This window comes from Ustilago hordei, assembly GCF_900519145.1.
Source record: "Ustilago hordei strain Uho2 genome assembly, contig: UHO2_contig_14, whole genome shotgun sequence".
NCBI lineage: Eukaryota > Fungi > Basidiomycota > Ustilaginomycetes > Ustilaginales > Ustilaginaceae > Ustilago > Ustilago hordei.
Genome location: NW_024545255.1, coordinates 187,022 through 206,674, shown reverse-complemented (window position 1 = coordinate 206,674; position 19,653 = coordinate 187,022). Strand labels below are relative to the sequence as shown.

Here is a 19,653-nt window from a genome sequence, read left to right as displayed (position 1 = left end):
ACCAATCAGCTCAATCATGGCAGATGGTGAGATTACGACTCTAAACCACAATGATGATCATCACGAAAACAAACAACAAGACGCACAAAAAATCGAAGAAAAAGGATCGAAAAGAATGTCCATTGGATGCCGCCGAGCAACGGAAAGCCGCTCGAGGACAAAGTTGATGTTACAGAACAAACAGATGGTGGGGTGAGGCCTACAATAGTCAGTACATGGCGAGGTCTTTGTATTAAGCTTAAGAAGATGCGAGGAAGATGCGATGGGTGAGGATTGGGCATGTAGGATGCCGGTAAAATTTTGATGGGGAAAAATGCAAGAAGGACGAAATCCAAGAGAGGGTGGGGCAAAGACTTAGTTCTCGCCATTACGGACGGCCAATCGACGACCATAATCCTGATCATCCCTAAGACTGACCGCAGACCCGGCCTCGTGGGCGGTCATGTCGATACGACCGTCGGTCTCGTTACTGCTGCTGCTGGGGTCGGCGAAGACGTTATCCTGACCTGCCTGATGCTGGCCTGCATGATCGGCGTAAACATCCGAGTCGAGGGGAGGCGAAGCACCAGGAGCCCAGTTAAGCTGAGGTGCACCGCTGTGCGTGTACCCGCTTCCAGCGCCGTAGGGGTCATCATGAGCGCTCTGGCCGTATTCGTTGTCGTGACCCGTCGAGCCCATTCCACCATAAGCACTGTCGTTGAGTCCAGTGGGAACACTCTCGTAGTAGTGCGAGCCATCAGTACCGTTAGCATTGGCATAGTAAGCAGCAGCGCCACCGGCAGCAGCTCCACCAGCAGCCATAGGGCCGTATGCTCCCATACCAGCATAGCCGGGTGCAGTACCGCCAGACATGTGGCTAGGTTCGTAGCCTTCGCTGGCAGCAGGACCGTAGTTCTGGTAGTATTGCTGCATCATCGAGTTGGACGCGCCATAAGCTCCTGCGCCTGCAGCAGCTCCACCGACAGTACCGGTACCGTAGCTAGGGTGCTCGATCATCTCGGGGTCATCATCGTCAAAGGGAGTACGTTTGGTAGCAGCAGCAGCCGAGGCGGCGGCAACAACATCAGCGTCCATCTTCTGTGCCTTTCGTCGCCTCCACAACATGTAGAAAAGGGCAGCAACGAGAGCGGCTACGACAAGCCCAACGACAGCAAAGGTACCACCAACGGCACCAGAGTTAGAGAAGAAACCGGATGAACCACCACCGTTGCCCGAGCTACCGGAGAGTTGGCCGTTGGCGGTGGTGACTGCATATGCGGTGGAGGTGGAAGTCTGACCATTGGGAAGGGTGATAGTTGTGAGCGAGGTCTGGGTGGTGATTACCGAAGGTGTACGGGAGGTTGAGGTGGAAACAGCGGCTTCACTACTTATTGGACGTTCGGGTTCGCGGGTTGAGAACGCAGAATCAGTAGTCGAAGGTGGTGGTATATAGCGAGAAGATGACGGCGAGGGATCATTAGGCGAAGAGGTAGAAGATGTCAGAACGGCTGAGCGAGATGTCGATCTGCGAGCGGCGAGCGAGACCGAGACGAGGTAGGTCGATGGAACCAACATTGGCAGCGTACAAAAGCACAACCATTAATAGATTAGAACAATATGGCCTCGCAACTTGGCGACGACTACTGGAGGAGGAGGGGTGCAAAGGGACCGGACTATCTATATGGCAATTTGTACGCCGCCAAGCACGTGGTTTCTGAATGCATGCGAACGCACGTTGTGTATCTCAAGGTGAAAGTGTGACGGGAACAACGGTCTGTGTACTTACGTTGAAGTTGGTGTTGAGATTGTGCTGGAAGTGGTGGGAGACTCGGAAGTACTCGTCGAAGTGGTGGTGGGAATGGAAGATGACGATGTTGTACTGGATGAGGTTGTGCTTGAGATCGTGGAAGTTGAGCTTGTTGAGCTTGTTGAGCTTGTCGAGCTTGTCGAGCTTGTCGAGCTCGTGCTGGTTGTGGTTGGTGTTGTCGACGACTGTGGACCCGAATGGTAAGAACGCAAGTGAGCATGGTGTTGAGTCAGCAACAGCTCGCTGGGAAGTTGGACCTTGCTACCCTCTCAACGAGGCTGAGTTTGCGCAGAAAGAAAGCTCATTGGACCATTTGCATCTGACCCTGCATTCGGTCAAAAGGCCGGCAGAGCAAAGGCCATGCTGATGCAAGGATGGAGCGTAGAGCTTACACTTGAGGTAGTGACGGGGGCAGAGGAGCTCGACGTTGTTGTCGGTGGCGCCTCTGTTGAAGTCGAACTTACGCTAGTCGACGTTGGGGTTGTCGAACTGTTATTACGTAGAGGAGAGGCAGAAGGAGGATGAGTTCAAATATTGGTGTCAATGTTCTGGTGTGAGAATGGCTATCGAGTCTGAGCGGGATCACACTTACGTTGACATAGTGGTGGGAGCATCTGTTGTCCGCGTCGAAGTACCGATTGTGATGGTTTCTGAGGACGCAGAAGTAGATGTGGGAGAGGTGATAGGAATGTCGGAGGTCGAGGATGGGATGGATATAGAGGTGGAAGACGAGTCAGACATGGTTGCCGTGTTTTGTGTGGAAGAAGGAACAAAGGAGGAGGAGGAGGAGGAGGAGGAGGAGTAGGAGGAGGATGAAGAGTCGAAAGTGGAAGAGGAGGGTGATTCTCGGGAGGAAGAAGGTGCCTGCCCCGAAGCCGTCGCTGTGGCGTCCGAAGACAGGCCTGAACCCGAAGCGTTGGTCGAGCTCACACTGACGATTAAAGCTGGACTCTTGCCAGCCAATGACTATGCTGGAAGGATTGCTTTAGCGATGCTGATGATGATGGCGACGAGGCAGTCCAGCTGACGCAGTAGAGGCTTGGTTGACAGCGGCGACTAGGGTCAAGGCAACCTCTTTCGACCGAGATGTGGTTGCGAACGAGCAAACAGCGTCAAAACAGAAGAGTGTGGAAGATGAAGGTGACAAGGCAAGTGATAATGTCGATGAGAAGGATAGGCAATGATGGAAGGGAGCGGAAGAGTGGATTGGAAAATGTGACAACCAGAAGCCGCGCAGTGGATGGCGTCGGAAATGGATAAATTGTGACACAGGAGAGGGGAACAGGGAAGCGAGCCGATGACGGTGGCGGTGGAGGAGGGAGCTAAGAAAAGAAAGGAAGAGCGCACAATGCTGGACAATCGAGGGAGGCAACGGCATATACTCACGGGTAGAGCCATCCGGAAGAAGGATGGAAGAGAGGATTGGAATCAAATCGCCAATGATGCCCGCTGCAAGTGTCAGTCACAACGCAGAAACAAAGTGAAACACCAGCGTCCATATATATATATATATATATATATTTGGCGCAAGTGCAAAAGAACCGGCCAATTGAACACGCCATCGAACCAGATCCGCAGATAAGGATTCGATTCCGTTTTCAGGTACAGAAACACCACCGAACGAAACAAAGGGGAGCCAATCCAAGCCATTTGCGTTAACGTTGAGTGAACGAAAACAGCGAAAGAAAGGCAGGGGCCAGGAGAGGTAGCGGAAAGTAAGGGGACGTGCAAGAAAGAGAGAAAGGCGAACAAGCGTCTTTGTCAATATCTGCTGTCCGTCTTGGATTCGAAGACGAACCCGAGATGATCTCCCACTAGAAGCAACAGCGAGAGGCTTCGAGCAAGAAATCATCTACGAGCCCTCTATATGGCCCGCCGTGGTGTCTTGCAGCTGATCTCTCCATTTAGACTCAACCGCAAAGACGGAAAGGACGGAAGAGTGAGGGAAACGAAGCAGCTTCCAACCAGCGAAGCACAACAGACAACATCATCCAGATTCCCAGCATCATTGCTACACTACCCATCGTCGACGGTGGTCGCGATGCATCAAGAACAGCTGGTCTCCAGAATTAATGCTGCGACTGCCAACTGTCACGAGTTCGATCGTGCCTGTATCAAGAGGGAAGCGCATGATGGTCTCGACAAGGGGTCACGCCGTGTTGACCAACATGGTCGAGCAGGTGATGGTAGCCGAACACTGAGTTCCACACCTGAGCTGCCGACGGTGTCCATCGGCCCATGAGAATGCGTATAGCAATCTTGACTCAAGGAGAGGCGAGAGCAAGATGTCGAATCGCCGGCAAGGCATGAAGCGAGAGAATGCCAAGACCACATAGTCCCCCCGCTATGGATTGCTTGCGCTTGGTGTAAAGCGCTCTCTTTGGAGAGAAAGGTGGTAACAACTTACCCATATTGTAAAGGCTGTTGTCCAGTTGGATCAAGGGTCGAAGGGTCGAAGGGTCGAAGGGTCGAATCAAGGCAAAGGCAAAGGCAAAGGCAGAAGAGCAGAGGGAGAGCAAGAGGCCTAGAAGGAGGAGAAGCGAAGGGTCGAGGCCAGCAACCTTGTTTGTGTGGATGATTAAGCGCAAGGATGTGATGCCGAGAAAAAAAAAAAAAAAAAAAAAGCTGTGCCTGATCGGATTAGAAGCCGATTGGCGCTTATGCAGCAACTCCAAAAGGGTGGGAAAGGGGAGAGATAGAAGATCAAGTATGATGTGAAGAAGAATGTGGTGTGCGCAACGCGGTGTGATGATGGAGGGTGGGAAAGGAACAGTAAGCTCTGCTTGTCACACCTTGTCGTCGTCGAGATGCCGCGCAAAACTCAAATCCTGCGCGGATCACGGCGGAAATCCCACATATAAATTTCACATTGCAACCACACAACAACACGCAAAAGCATATCTATGCTCAAAGGGCTTCAAGTTGATAAAAAAAATAAAATTGCGCTCACTCTTCGTCAGTGCTCCCTCCTGCTTCCGCCTTGCACCGCTCCAGTCTTCTTCTTGTTCTTCTCAAGAGGTGGCTGCTCTGCATCGGATAAGCCGCCTTCGATCCTTGGCGGGTCTATGCTTCTTCGCAAACGGCAGAGCTGCATCCTTCTGTCAGCACCACATCTCCTCATCAACGCCAACACGTTGCTAGAAAGCTCATCACACATTTTCCCTTTTATTTTTATTTTTATTTTTTCTCTCTCGATCGAAAGAATTCATGCAAGCCGTTGGTTGCAATCGAGCATCAGCCGGCATCCAGCCATTTTCCTTTTCTCTGCCCTCACGGCTTCTTCTCGTGGACCCTCAAGATCACAACGGCCTAAGCGGAGTATCGAATGTTTGGAAAGACTAGACTAGGCCATAGCATGACTGCTAGGTCCATCTTCACACATTTGATATCTGCTCGATATCCTCGACAGCTTGACATCCCGTCAAGAGTAGGAGCCTGGGCTTCTGGCGGCAACCGTTAAGATCGGATCGCCCGACAAAAGCCTTGGAGACGATGTCGGCAAGCGTCCGAATTTTACTCCAGCTCGCTAAGCCGATAATCTTCTCACGCTCTCTTGTCTGATGGTGCCATCAGCAGTCATCCACTGCCGCGATTGCCACCAGCCTTCTGATCAGGAAGAGCAAACAAAGTCGAACAACTCCAGCTTCTTCCTCTTTTGGCCTCGCTTGAACGGGCAAGGCCACGGAAGACCGTGGAGCCCCCGGTGCTCTTGCGAGGATTTCGAATCTTTCAGCTGCCTAAGAAAGCAGCGCCTTGGCACCGTTTCTCTTCTTTCCTCGCAACATCGCCGATTCGTAACGCGAGCTGCTCCCGATGCTTGCGATCCTTTCTCAAAGCTCGCTTGAACCCGATGTTACAAGACACTTAGTAGATAGCACTATGATACTCATTGTTATTGATCATCGATACGTGGCTCCAAGACGAGCACGAAGGTACTGACCTCCCGTGAGCTCCGACACATTAGCAACGCCCTTGGCTACACATCTCCTTTGAAATTCCTCTCTGTCCATCACCTGGGCCTGAACCTTCTCTCTTACCTTGTCCGAGATCTCTAGAGGAACCAGACGAGCGTCTTCATCCGGCTGACAGAAGTAGGCTACCGAAAACCTTGATCCGCTCTCCGACTCGTTACGCGGAAGAACAACCCGATGCTGAGTCGAGCGAAACAGTCCTCCGCTCCAAAACTCCATAGCATCGCCGACATTGACCACGATACATCCTTTCTGCGGCGGAATATCGACCCATTTGCCTGGTTCCATCTCTACTTGGAGTCCACCGACGTCTTTTTGAAAGAGCAGAGTGCACGAGCCATAGTCTGAATGAGAGCCTGCTCGGATGCTCAAGTTCGAGCCTGCTTCTCCATTGCTGTTTGAGACTGGCGCTGGAGGATAGTGTATCAGCCGTAGTCGATCATGTTGCCCATGATGTGAGTCTAGAAAGTATCGTGAGGGCAAGCCGATTGCTTCCGCAAAGCCTGACAGCACCGTGTCGCAGAGGCCTTTACACTTCTCGATGAAGCCTGCAATCTCTTCTTGACGCGCTGCTAATGTAGGCGGCAAGTTTTGCGCTGGTGGTCGATCTTGCTCCTCAACTTGCTTAGAACCACGCTCTGCTCGAGCGAGGCCAGCTAGGTAGAAAGATTCCTTCAGGTCGCCATCCGACATGCTGTTCGGGTCCAGACTCTCCTGCTTCATCGGTGTGTAGCCCGTATTGTTTATTCGGTCTTGACTTTGCAGTCGCTCTTCTAGCTGCTCCTTAAGGAAGAAATCAGAGCTGCGTTGGAAAAGCGCATCGATCTCTGCTTGAGTGATCCCATGATCCGAGAGATAGAAGAAGCCGGTCTTGGCCACTGCCTCCAGGATTTGCGAGCCGAGTGCGGTAGAGTTGCTGCTATCGTTGCGGAGCGAGACGATTGGAATCGGTGTCGAGTTGGACATCCTGAGGTTGGTGCTCCGTCACAAGACCGAGGAATCCTAGCCTGAACGCATGTTGAACAACGTCGTGATTGATGAAAGAGGAGAGGCATCGCACACAAAAGCGAGGTACAGTAAGACGCTCAACTTTGGCGCTTCGAGCCTTAATTCTTAATTCCGCTCAATTTCCCGGCAGAAAGGTCGGGCATCTCCAAGAAGAACGCGCAGCTGTTTGCTGCTCACCGAGTCACATGGCAACTCACCTTCGTCGACCCCGCATTATCCTTATCAATCCTTCACTTGATCATTTGCTCCCATCGACACCCGCTTCGACATGGAACGCTTTGTCGCGCAGTTTCTGTACACATGATCTCACGATGAGCGCAAACACCCACATCGTCGTGCTTGGAGCTGGAGGTAAGAGCAGCCGTGATCAAGGCAGCGACGATATCGACCTAGTCGACGCTGACATTTGTTCGTTTCTGTCACTTTCTTTGATCCAGTTCTTGGACTCACCAACGCTTTCGAGCTCCGCGAACGAGGCTACAAGGTCACCATCCTCGCACGAGACTTGCCACAGGACTCCTTCTCACAAACTTTTGCAAGTCCATGGGCCGTAAGTAGTCTACTCTCTGACAGCCAGTCTTGCCACCTACACGAGCATCTCAACTGACTCTACATGTCTCATTCATTCTCAACCCATGCAGGGCGCCAACTGGTGTTCCTTCGCCACTCTTCAAGACAAGCCCAGCCAACGTCGAGACGCAATCACCTTCCAGAAATGGCTTCAGCTTCACAAGCAACTCCCACCCGAAATCATGGCTATGGTCGACTTCACCGATATCACTCCCTACAAGCGAGAAGCACAAGACGTATGGTACAGCAAACTTGTCCCTGACTTTGCAGTCCTACCGAATCGTGACGGTCAAGGCTGGCACGCGATCAAGTACAAGTCCTTCACCATTAGTGTTCCTCTTTACACAAAGTTACTTGTCTCCGAGCTAACCTCTCCGAAACCTAGTTTGATGGACGCAACACGAGCTGGACCGTCAGTAGAGATCCGACGATGCTCGACCTTATCCTCTTTGTCGGCGGTACGGGCGTTGATTCCTAGCTGCGACCTTATTGTTAACGCTACTGGAGTTGGTGCTGGTGATCTAGCCGAAGTCAAAGATCCGAAAGTGTACCCCATCCGTGGTCAGACAGTGCTTGTCTCAGTGCCTTGCTTCCGAGCTCCATCTCAAGGTGCTAGGTGTGTGATGAAGCTCGGCAGTCCAGCACACTACGTTATTCCGCGTGCTCGATCAGGTCAAGTCATCCTCGGTGGCTCATTCGATATTCGTCAGTCCAGTACAACACCAGACAAAGTGCTAGCAGAGAAGATCCTGCAGGAGTGCGCAAAGTTGGTACCAGAAATCGTACCCGAGGGTAAGACGTGGAAGGAGATCGACGTTATTTCTCACAATGTTGGGTTGAGGCCGGCGAGAGAGAATGGAGTGAGGGTGGAGTTGGAGACATTAGCAAGTGGAGCAGCAAGCAGAGGCTTGACTGTAGTTCACTCATATGGCATTGGTCCGGCTGGATATCAAGCTTCGTTTGGCATTGCGAACGAGGTCGCAGACCTCGTGGACGGTCATGTCGCCACATCCGGAGGCAAGGCTCAGGCGAAATTGTAGGTGCTCACTCCGTGTTCATTCTCAATACTGTCGCTTTGTCACCTAATGTCAATGCAGTCGTACGCGGCCGCTGTGCTACTTGGGTGTGTCTCCGTGAACAAGCGGAGGTGTTCCGTGAACGAGCGGAGTGGCGTGTATGTTTATCGAGACAGTGAGATACCGAATGTGGTGTCTCTCTTTGTCGCATCAAGCCCAGCTCGGCGAACAGACGGAGCGTCGCATAACGGTCCCGCTCCAGCACGGAAGCTCTACAGGAATGATACTCGAGACCTGATTCAAAGCTTCGATGGCCTCTGCGTCGAATGTATCACCACGCATCGGCATTTGTCCTGATCAAGAGACTTCGAGCACAGACGACGGCACTGATCATGTGTGGGAGAGGTGAGGGCCGCCCAGCAGCCCTGCGACCTTGTTTGACTTTGAGACACGACAAATGATGAAACAAGACGAGACAAGAGAGCAAAAAGCGTCAACCCGTTCTGTGAGAAAGCGGAGGCTCATCCCTCGGTGAGCAGACAACGGAAGAGAGGAAGAAGTAGACGAAAGCAGTGGTGCCAAGCGGTACCGGACCGCGGTTACAGCAAAAAAAAAAAAAAAAAAAAAAAAAAAAAAAAAAAAAGAAAAGAAAAGAAAAGAAAAACCACCAAAAGCCTGAGAGACGAGATCAAGACACGGGGAAATATGATAAGGGGGCAATACTCGCGTTCCATCGACCATGAGCAGCTCTATATGATCGGCTCTGCTTAGTTAGCGTAAGCGTAGGTGCGGAAGAGCTGAGTAGGGTTGTTTCCATTGCTCAACCTCTGTGTTTCCGAGACTCCCTGCAAGTTCTGGATGACGGCGAATGGAGCGAAGCCCTTGACCCAATCTTGCGCGTTCATGAAGGTGGCGATGCCATTAGCAAAAGCAGTGCTCTCCTCCTTGCTACACTGGTTGTTTTTGCCTGAAAAGTCCTGGCAGGCGACTTCAGTAACCCAGATATCCTTGCCGAAAGTCTGATGCCAGTCCTGGAGGTACTGCTTGAAATCATCGCTCGAAGTGCCGTAGTAGTGAATCGCGATTGAGTCGAGCTTGTTGAACGTGTCGGGGCAAGCCTTTTTGAAGTTCTGATACCAAACCTTGCCATCGGGAGCGTTGGTAGTGGAAGGACCCATAAGGTACCAGCCCTTCTGCTTGAGAGGCAGGAGGTATTCTTCGATGAGCTTGCAACCGTCCTGAGGGCTCATGGCGGACTGGCCTTTCTGGTTGACCTCGTTCATAGCCATGGCGCACTTGTGCTGGTTGAACTTGGAAGTGAGATTGTCGTTGACGTTATTCTTGAAAGACTCGGCATTCTTCCAGCCCCAGAGCATGGGACAGTACATTAGCTTGTCAACCGGAGCATCGTCCCATCCGGGAACCGAGTCCCAAGAGTAGAACCAGGAGACAGAACCAAAATCAAAGTTGTTGATGGGCATGCCGTTGGAGTTTGCCCAGCAAAGACCCATTTTGTTCTTTGAGGAAAGACCGTTGGGGGAACTGCTGCTCGAAGATGACGACGAGGATGAGGATGAGGATGAGGATGATGACGAATCATCAGACTGAGAGCTAGACTCAGATGAGGAGTTGGACTTGGAGTGGGAGTTGGCCTTGGAGTGAGCGTTGGCCTTGGAGTGAGAGTTGGCCTTGGGGACCTTAAGATGGCTTTCGACCTTCTTGGGCTTGTGCTTGGAAGAGCAGCTTTTGTTGTGAGCCCGACGATGGTGGCTGTGTCGGCGAACAATGTCAGGCACGTTGGGCTGCTCCATGGTCGATGCGGAGACCATGGTGGTGCTGATGACGATTACGGCAAGCGCTAGGGTGGCGACGAAGGACTTCATCATGTGTTAGAGGTAGTTGGTAAAGGATACAAGGAAATAAGTCGTATCAGGTCGAGAAGAGACAGGTGAAAGCTTGGGTAGAGAGAATGTTATATCTTTTGCAATCGTTAGAGAAAGAGAGAGATGCTTAGACGTTGGATGAGGAGGGAACCCCTAAATTACAAGACCAGCTTGTTCTTCGAGTTGTCGATGTTTGTAGGATGGGGAAGGGGTATATGGAGAGAAGGTGAGAGTTGGGATGAGGGTATGAGGCAACAAGGGAGGAGAGGTAGAAGATGGCTCAAAGGAAAGGATATGTAGACAAGGCTTCGAGGGTTGAGTGCTTGCAACAACGGGAGACTTAGCAGAGCAATGATCCTTTCCGCTGATCCACAACTGGCATAATCAACAGATGATCTCAAGGTTTGTGTGTTTCACTTCTTGCTGAAGCGTGTCTGCGCCGCTGTGGATCTTGAGCTTATCGGTCACATTGGCGCAGCTTATGATGGCGAAACTGCATGACACTGCACAGACGACGCCGGCGAGCACAGTGGGAAAGAGTGCGCAGAAAGACGCCGTACTGTGGTGTTGTTTCCTGTCGGAACAGCTTAGGAGGGCGTATCGGCAAGGTTCGGTTGGCCTCGGCTCCCGTTGTCATCGCAGCTTGCGCAAATCTCTCGGCTGTAGAAGGATCTTATGGCCGTGTCTCTTTCCTTTGATTGACAGACAGCGAGCGCAGACGCACGTCTTTCAATGACAGGCAGGATTGCAAGAAACCAACTCGGACAACCGAGATGCGCAAATGGGACCCCAGTATTCACACTGAACCCAACACCAATTCGGCCCTCTTGAACGATTCCCTGAAAGGCTTCTTCTCTCGAGCCAGCCGCAGGGAGCTTTCTTGCTCACTCGGGGAGGAACAAGGCAAACAGGAGGTGGCTTTGTCGATCATGTTGATCTCCTGGCATGTTGACTGCGCTGTGACAATCCAAGCCGGCGGCATCCATGAGCGCGACACGAGCAAGGCATCTCTCGGCAAGAATGACAATCGCCAGGGCGCAGCACGGCACGCAAACGCAGAACTGTGATCATCACGTGATAAAGGTCACCTGATGTCATCCGTGGTCAGAGATTCTGCCAAGTCACCGCGCAGCTGCAGAATGCTTCTCTCTAATCACCGCCAGGCACAAGCGACTCGTGTGGTTGACTGCGATACTTCTGCTCCCATTCTACAGCTACTCCCGCCTTTCCCGACAGACAGGCAGATAGAGTAGTAGGCAAAAGAGAAAAATAAATGTCTTGTGGTGCGCCGGCCTGTGAAAACAATGGAGAGATTTCTGATTGACTTGGCCAGGCTCTCTCTCTCACCCTCGCTTGATGCTGCACCTCGCTTGACCGCTTCGAAGCGAACAATTCACAACTTGTAATTCCGAATTTGACGCTTTGGATTGTTAACCTTCCGGGTCACTTGTATTCGTGTATTCGTGTATTCGTGTATTCGTGTATTCGTGTATTCGTGTATTCGTGTATTCGTGTATTCCTGTAATCCTGTATTCCAGTATTCCTAAAGAAAAGGACCTAGACTTGGTCGAATCTTGCCGAGGGCCAAGTGCCAGGCTGCAAGTTGGTTCCTGTTGTCCACTTGGACTGCATGTCGCTCTCCCACGCTCGCGTGCTTGATGTGCGGCCTACGAAGCATGCCCTGCACTCGTTCCCCGCACTGTGGCCCATTCCTCCCTTGAGAAAGAGAGCTTGGAGAAAATAGACTCTGGGGCCTGTTGCTTCCCCGGCCAACTTCTGTGTGTGTGTGAGAGAGAGAGGGATGCCATTGGTCGAGTCGCCGCGCCGGAGATTCATCTTTTGAAGGCGGCTTGCAGGCGGATACCGTCCTCGCAATCTCTACCGAACGAGTAACGAGCCAAGCCCTGTTGTGGACCATCCATTGTTGAATGTCTTGTTCAGTTGCTTTTGCCTCCATGCACAGTGCAACAGCAGCAGGCACCAGCGCAGAAGCATTGCGGTTGCAACAGCAGCACAAGTAGTAGGCAGTTGCAAGCACAGCTAGCCGCTCGAACCCCACAACGATATATACGATAGGCTCTCTCTCCATTCATGCTCTCCGCACCTTATCATCCATCTTCTATCTTCTGTCCCATCATCGCTTGTCGTAGCATCACCTCCCGATAGCCCTTCAGGATCTCCTTCACCAGGGTGTACACTGATACCCCTCTATCTCAATAAAAGATGCAGGATCGAGAATTCACCATGGCCAAGTCGCTGCTCACAGTGCTCTCCGGTCGATCTCGCAGCACCAAGGCCGCCAAGGCACCTAGTAGCAGCAGCAGCAAGAAAGCATCGAACAGCTCCAAATCCACATTTACACATGCTTATCGTTCGAGCCGCCTCCATCGCTTCGATGACAAGTCCGGTCCACCGCCACCACGTGGATCGCTCACCAGCGAAAAGCTCTCGTACCTTGACTGGCGTCTGAAGCGTATCAATCACGTTCGCCAAGAGTCGGAAGGCTCGCCGCTTTGCTGGATCGATGGCCGCGACACCATCGGTCGCACCTCGTTCGATGTACGAGTTGAACAAGAGCTTGAAGAGCGCACCGCAGCCGTCACTGTCGCCCCTGCACCAAAAGTGCCACAGGCAGCACCTATGATGCCCAGCCGTATGGCACCCATCTATGAGGACGAGAAAGCAGCAGGCATCAAGGCACTCGAACACGCATTTGCTCGAGACAGCGTTTTGGCATCGATGCCGTATCTGGCCAAGCGAGACTCGAGCTCGGGTTCGGAAATGTCGGGTTCGTCAGATCAGCAAGCCTCGCATGCTTCTGGAGTGCTTCACGCAACCGCAGACAAGGATGTCGGCGGCGTCTACTTTAGCAAGCCTCGCAAGTCATTCTTGACACGTGCTGGCACTCGTTTCAACAAGAAGAAGACCGAGACAGTTGGCCAAGACGCTGCCGAGTCAAGACCAGCTTCTCGAGGCAGCCGTTCTCTCTCTCGCATGTGGAAGCGCCAGACATCTGTTGCTTAAAACCTCCATCTGTCGTCTTCACTCCTCAGCCGTGACACAACGGTCGGAGATTAGCATACAGTCTCTCATCACTTGATACCCCCCTTCTTCTTTCATGGAATGTTCTTGGTCACAGTTTTCTCTTCTCACGATCTCGCCGCGTAGTTTGCCGATTCTTGATGAATTCAGCAGCTGCTGCCATGCCTCGTTCTGATGCTCCTCACTTGGTGTTCTCGGGATCGACTGTGATGATCCTATCGACCTCGACGACTGGATCGTTAAGTATTTGTACTTTTTTCGTCCTGGGAGCAATACCAGAAGTCTCTTGTTAACATCCTTGATTGCGTCTGTGCTTCTATGAAAACTTTCTTAGAATGTTCGAGCCAAGTCAACAGCTGCTTGAAGGTCGTTGTCGTCGGCCAGAACCGGGATAATGACTCCAAGACAGGGAAGGAAGGGGCAATGTTGCAATTTCACACTATGTTAGGCTGCCTTTTTTCCACAGCACTCGAGTATTTGCCGAAATTTTCAACTTTTACAGTGCTTCACCCCACAGTAGTCTGCTTTTGAGCGCGAGGTAGATCGCAAATGATCACCAGCAGATGTGCTCATTCACATGGTGAGGAGGAAAAAAAAAAAAAAAAAAAAAAAAAAAGAGAGAGAGAGAGAGAGGGGAAGGGCAACAGTTGAAGATGCGTCGGCATCTCAAGTAAGATGCACATGTTACGGCCGAGACATTGAGACACGGGAGGCTCACGTAAGCGAGAAGTACAATGAGGTACATAATTGTTGTCATGGTGACAGCACAGTGGCACTTGGTATCATAGCAACACAGGAGTACAAATGAAGAGACACATCCTGCCTCGAATAGGACCAGAGCAGTGAATGGAGTATATATATGTGTTTGTCATTCAGTCTCACACCATGAAAACTAAGCATTACATAGAACATACGGCTGTGGTAAAGGGAGTCTGATCGTGACCCCGATAACGCTGTATATTAATTGTTATCTTCATTTGATTAAGAGTCTGAAGAAGCTATCACCGAGCTAACCGAAACTCGCCGACAACCATGGTAGAAGACACCAAAACGAGGACCAAAGGAAGCAGAAAAGGCAAGAACACCCAGGTTCGGGTTGACAATAATGCCACGAGCGAGAACGAGCCGGAGGCCATCAATGATGAAGCCGACGAAGACACCGATTCCGACTCCGACTTTGATGATGGCGACAAGCGATATAACTTTCGCACCCTAGCAAAGCTCCTCGAACCCGTGCCAAAGCTCACGTCACGAAACTATCATAGCTGGAGCGCTCACATGAAATCTTTCCTCTGATCCGTGCCTCATGCGATGAAACATCTCGAGGGAACGTACGACAAGAAACACCCGAAATGGAGCCGCTCCCTCGACGATGCTTTAATCAACGCCCTGCGTGGAACAATCGACACTACCGGAGAACACAATGTAAATTACCTCGTTCTAGATGTAATCAAGGAGTACCTTACTTTCAACCAAGTGTGGAGAAAGATCGAAAACGGTCTCACGAATGAAGCCACCAAGACGTCTCACAGACTTGCGCTTATCTCGCAACTCAACGATACAAAGATGTTTAACTCGGACACCAGAAAGCTAATTCAAGAGATCCGGTCCATACAAACCGAAAGCAGCCTCCTTGGCAAACCATTCGCCGATGATACATTGTTCTCGGCTCTGCAGAAATGCACGATCCGGCATCCGGTGTACAAGGAGACGGTTGCCACCGTCCATCAAATCGATTTCAACGCCCTTGCCACTGCACTAAGCATCCGGCAGACCGCTGTCGAGAGCGTCCCCGCACAAAGGATCGACCCTCGACAAGCCAGTGCTAGAACCGCCGGCAACGACGATCAAAACGAACGGGCCAGAGAGACCGAAGCCGAAGCCGACAACAGCCACGCGAGCTCGAGGAATGCAAGCAAATCACGCCGAATCCGATGCTGGGTCTGCAAGCGACCGGGACATGGTATCAGTCAATGCGACGCCTTGGTTACCATTCCCAAGGACTCCCCCCTCGCTGAACCTAAATAGGAAGTGTGGTGCTCCCTCACCCTCCCAATGAAATGGCAGGACCCCTCGAACACAAAAGAAACAGCTCATTGGATCTTGGACTCGGGGGCAAGTTACCATATGGTGAACGACTACAGCATGCTCATCCACCCGAGAACTTGCCGAAAGCGGATAATTACCGCCGGAAGCGAGGTCTTGGAAGCGGCAGCTATAGGAGATGCAAGCATATCAACAGATTACGGGGAAATCTCTCTGCAAAATGTATTGTATGTAAAGCACCTTAATGTTAACCTTCTGTCAACAAATTCATTAACGGATGAAGGAGCACGAGTGATATTGGACACAACCGGCAGCCAAATTTTTCTAACAAACGGCATGACACTTAAGATTGCAAAGAATCGCGAGCGAGGACTTCTGGAGTTCCGAGGCGACACATGGCAAGAAAGCGCGATGGCCACATCAGCACCATTGTTTGAAGGTGTTGATGAGGAGTTCGAGCATATTGAGAATGAGCCGAAAGTTTCAAAGCAACAACTATGGCATGAGCATCTTGGGCACCCAGGAAGAGATAAAGCTAAGGCGATCACAACCAAGTTAAAGGATAAGCATACCATGAAATTGGATCCAAACACCGCTCTGACATGTGAGCAGTGCATACGATCCAAGAGCACAAGTGCTCGGATGGGGAAAGGTAGCGGCGAAAGAGCCGTAGGGCCCCTGGATCTTATCCACGTCGATCTAATAATAGACTCGTCCCACGTGACGGAGTACACATGCACGTTGGTGCTGGTCGACGATCATAGCAAGTATGTGTATGCACAGCCATTGACACGAAAGAGTCATGCCTTTATGCAACTTAAAAGGATTGTTTCGTTCCTGGAGACACAGATGGATCGGAAGCTAAAAGCGATCCGATCCAATCAAGGAACGGAATGGAAAAGCAATGATGCATTAGAATGGTCGTTAGAAAAGGGCATAGAGTGGCAAACCACCGTAGGGTACAACAGCAAATAAAATGGACGGGTAGAAAGAATGAACAGGACCCTTGGAGAGAAGATGAGAACATTGCTAATGCAGAGGAGACTACCGAAGAAGTTCTGGCCATATGCGATCAGAGCTGCGGCGTTCAAAATAAACCTCACTCCGAGCGTTGATAATGAATTCCCTTATCAAGCAATGTTTGGCAAGTCGCCGGAACGAGCTTTAAAGCTCCTACGAGTGTTTGGTTGTCTGGCATGGGTAAACGTACCCAAAGTTAAACGGGACAACAAGAAACTGGACCAGCGAGCTGTCGCATCCATTTTCTTAGGGTACAGTCTAGAAAGGAAGGGCTGGCTCTTCTACAGCCCGGACTACAATCCAAACATCTTCTGGAGCAACTCAGCAAAATTCATGGAATCAAAGTGCTGGTCAGACAGAACAGAGTGGCGACTGGTTGACACAAAGGCACCCCCAATGATGATGACAGAGGAAAATTTCGAAGATCTAGGATACAATAAAGAAAATATATTCGACGAAACAGATGAAGAGCCACTACGAGAATACATGGATATGGAGACAGACTCGGAAGAAAGATTAAGCGAAGGAACAGCGGAGGTGATGGAACAAGGACCAATCGCCGAAACTCAAATTGACAGCGAATTCTATGGACTCGTAGCGACGCGACCGGAATGGAGAAAGAACCTGGACCCAACCATACATGAAGCAATGAGTGGAAAGGACAGAAAGCACTGGGAGGAGGCCATGCGAAAGGAGCTGGATGGATTGGAGGCGATGGGCACATGGGAGATAGTCGACCTCCCAAAGGGTGCAAATACTGTCGACACATGTTGGGTACTCAAGATCAAAACCGATGCAAACCTCGTGCTGACAAAGTTCAAAGCCTGGCTCGTGGCACGAGGTTTCACTCAACGCGAGGGCATCGACTATACAGAGGTCTTCGCACCAGTAGCACCCATCCAATCCATTCGAGGGGTGATCGCTGTTGCAGCAGTACGAGATTGGGAAATGGATTCTATTGACGTAAAGCAAGCGTACCTGAACTCCACTATACACCATGATGTATACCTCAAGCCCCCAGTAGGAATCGAAATACCACCCGGAAAAGTGTTGAAGGTAGTGAAAGGACTGTACGGTCTGAAACAATCGGGCCGAGAATGGAACATTGAGTTAGACTCACATCTCCGGACGATCGGATTCCATTGCATGCCGAGCGCACCATGCCTATACTCAAGAGGGACAGGCGACAAGATCACGATCATCACAGCATACGTGGACGACATGCTAATAACATCACCCAGTCGTGATGAAGTAGATCGCACAAAGCGAGAGATCATGGACAAATGGGAGATGCAAGACAATGGAAGGGTCAAAGAATTTCTGGGTATCAAGATCACACGTGATAGAAGACGGAGGAGGATATCTCTGGGTCTAACGGCATACATCAAGGAAATGGTGAACAAATGGTTAGGAGGAGCAAACGAGAAATCTTGGGTACCCATGCTGAGTGTAGCGAACGTCGCCGGAGGCGAGCGATGTGAACCTCAGCGAGCAAAGAAGTATCAAGAATTGGTCGGCCAACTATTATGGGTCTCCAACACAGCCCGACCAGATATTGCCTTTGCCGTCGGCGTATTGGCGCGATATATGTCGATCCCGATCGACAGTGCATGGAAGGCAGCCATCCACATGGTAAAGTACCTGAACCAAACGAACGAATATCAGTTGCACCTAGGAGGGGAGACAAACGAGCACTCGGATACACCGGTAACGACGTATACCGACGCAAACTGGGCATCCGACCCCACAAATGGACGAAGAAGCACCTCGGGGTCGATAACATATGTATATGGGTGTCCAGTGAGTTGGAAATCACACGTTCAGAAGTGTGTGGCATTGTCGGCAGTCGAAGCAGAGTTTGTCGCCGCTTCCGAAGCGGTGCGAGAAACCTTATTCTTCTCATATTTGCTCCGGGATTTGGAGACCACGGACGTTCGGCCCGTACTATACACAGATAGCCAGGGGTGCATACAGGTGAGTAAAGATCCAGCCAAACATTGGAAGTTAAAGCACATCGACACATGGTATCATTTCGTTCGCGATCACGTGCAAGAGGGTGATGTGGAAATCAAATATGTCGGAACGGCAAATAACGTTGCAGATGTCTTGACAAAACCCTTACAGGGTCTTAACACCTCACGATTGGCTAGGATGATAGGACTGGAGATCCCGCCGAAGGGGGGAGTTGAAGATGCGTCGGCATCTCAAGTAAGATGCACATGTTACGGCCGAGACATTGAGACACGGGAGGCTCACGTAAGCGAGAAGTACAATGAGGTACGTAATTGTTGTCATGGTGACAGCACAGTGGCACTCGGTATCATAGCAACACAGGAGTACAAATGAAGAGACACATCCTGCCTCGAATAGGACCAGAGCAGTGAATGGAGTATATATATGTGTTTGTCATTCAGTCTCACACCATGAAAACTAAGCATTACATAGAACATACAGCTGTGGTAAAGGGAGTCTGATCGTGACCCCGATAACGCCGTATATTAATTGTTATCTTCATTTGCAACAGGCGCGTCCCGTCGATCCATCTGCAAGCCAAGGAGCCATCAAACAATTAAAAAAAAGGTTGAAATTCACGAGGAATTCTCTTTCTCTGCCAAACGAGCTGGTTTCAGTTGCACGTCTTGTCAACGTCACTAGGCAGCTGCAGAATCGAATTGAGTCTTTCTTTTTCCCAAGGTGCTGCTGCGTGTTTTGCGTTGCAGTCACAAGTGTTCCGCATCTGAAATCTTCTCATCGTTGATAGGATCGCCAAGATTCCTTTGTCAATCGTGTCCCTCAAAGGCTCATGGTCCGAACAGAAGAGGTTTGCCTGGCATTTGGCGACCGACGGAAGAAAGGATGTTGAGGTAAAAGTCTCAAGGGTTGCCGTCGATCAAGAAAGGGTCCTTCGCTTATCCAATACAGTATGTTGATTTGCTTGTCTTTGCTGCCTTGACATCTTTATATCAACCACGAGCAGGACTCAAGTGTTGATAATTGCGACGGCTGCCGTAGATGTAAGGGCAGCAACAGCGAGGAAGGCCGGAATGAGAGCGGAGACTTGAGAGCGGTACATCCGATGCGCAGTCGTTCCTGTTTGTCGGCTTCTCCGTCTGCCCTTTTGATCAAGATGGATCGACCCAAGCTTCTCATCAACGCAGGCTATCTCTCGCTCTTCTGCCGCTTTCCACCAACTCCCTGTGTATCGGCTGAGCCGTCGAAGAACTTTCGGCGGTGATTCAATAGCAATGAAGAACGTCGAATAAGGTTGCTACTGTGCCGACTTGGCTGACAAAAGGCAGGATAGTAGCGGC

The 19,653-nt window shown here is 50.9% G+C and overlaps 8 protein-coding genes across 8 annotated transcripts; 5 read left to right on the top strand and 3 right to left on the bottom strand.

The window, feature by feature from the left end:
- Positions 1–354: 354 nt before the first annotated feature.
- Positions 355–1,554, bottom strand: UHO2_05546 (uncharacterized protein; the record flags this gene model as incomplete). Its single annotated transcript, XM_041554717.1, has 1 exon — positions 355–1,554. One exon carries the CDS (start codon positions 1,552–1,554, stop codon positions 355–357), a length of 1,200 nt encoding a protein of 399 aa, XP_041410651.1.
- A 2,099-nt stretch (positions 1,555–3,653) lies between these two features.
- On the top strand, positions 3,654–4,028 carry UHO2_05545 (uncharacterized protein; the record flags this gene model as incomplete). The annotated part of the gene is made up of 1 exon (XM_041554716.1): positions 3,654–4,028. The coding sequence occupies one exon, from the start codon at positions 3,654–3,656 to the stop codon at positions 4,026–4,028; it is 375 nt and encodes a 124-aa protein (XP_041410650.1).
- Positions 4,029–5,685: 1,657 nt separating this feature from the next.
- Positions 5,686–6,723, bottom strand: UHO2_05544 (uncharacterized protein; the record flags this gene model as incomplete). Its single annotated transcript, XM_041554715.1, has 1 exon — positions 5,686–6,723. One exon carries the CDS (start codon positions 6,721–6,723, stop codon positions 5,686–5,688), a length of 1,038 nt encoding a protein of 345 aa, XP_041410649.1.
- Positions 6,724–7,076: 353 nt separating this feature from the next.
- On the top strand, positions 7,077–8,375 carry UHO2_05543 (uncharacterized protein; the record flags this gene model as incomplete). The annotated part of the gene is made up of 3 exons (XM_041554714.1): positions 7,077–7,116; positions 7,203–7,315; positions 7,407–8,375. 3 exons carry the CDS (start codon positions 7,077–7,079, stop codon positions 8,373–8,375), a joined length of 1,122 nt encoding a protein of 373 aa, XP_041410648.1.
- Positions 8,376–9,118: 743 nt separating this feature from the next.
- UHO2_05542 (uncharacterized protein) lies at positions 9,119–10,234 on the bottom strand (the record flags this gene model as incomplete). Its single annotated transcript, XM_041554713.1, has 1 exon — positions 9,119–10,234. The coding sequence occupies one exon, from the start codon at positions 10,232–10,234 to the stop codon at positions 9,119–9,121; it is 1,116 nt and encodes a 371-aa protein (XP_041410647.1).
- Positions 10,235–12,457: 2,223 nt separating this feature from the next.
- On the top strand, positions 12,458–13,258 carry UHO2_05541 (uncharacterized protein; the record flags this gene model as incomplete). Its single annotated transcript, XM_041554712.1, has 1 exon — positions 12,458–13,258. The coding sequence occupies one exon, from the start codon at positions 12,458–12,460 to the stop codon at positions 13,256–13,258; it is 801 nt and encodes a 266-aa protein (XP_041410646.1).
- A 1,050-nt stretch (positions 13,259–14,308) lies between these two features.
- Positions 14,309–15,304, top strand: UHO2_05540 (uncharacterized protein; the record flags this gene model as incomplete). The annotated part of the gene is made up of 2 exons (XM_041554711.1): positions 14,309–14,509; positions 14,603–15,304. The coding sequence occupies 2 exons, from the start codon at positions 14,309–14,311 to the stop codon at positions 15,302–15,304; spliced, it is 903 nt and encodes a 300-aa protein (XP_041410645.1).
- Positions 15,305–16,339: 1,035 nt separating this feature from the next.
- Positions 16,340–18,688, top strand: UHO2_05539 (uncharacterized protein; the record flags this gene model as incomplete). The annotated part of the gene is made up of 1 exon (XM_041554710.1): positions 16,340–18,688. The coding sequence occupies one exon, from the start codon at positions 16,340–16,342 to the stop codon at positions 18,686–18,688; it is 2,349 nt and encodes a 782-aa protein (XP_041410644.1).
- Positions 18,689–19,653: the final 965 nt, after the last annotated feature.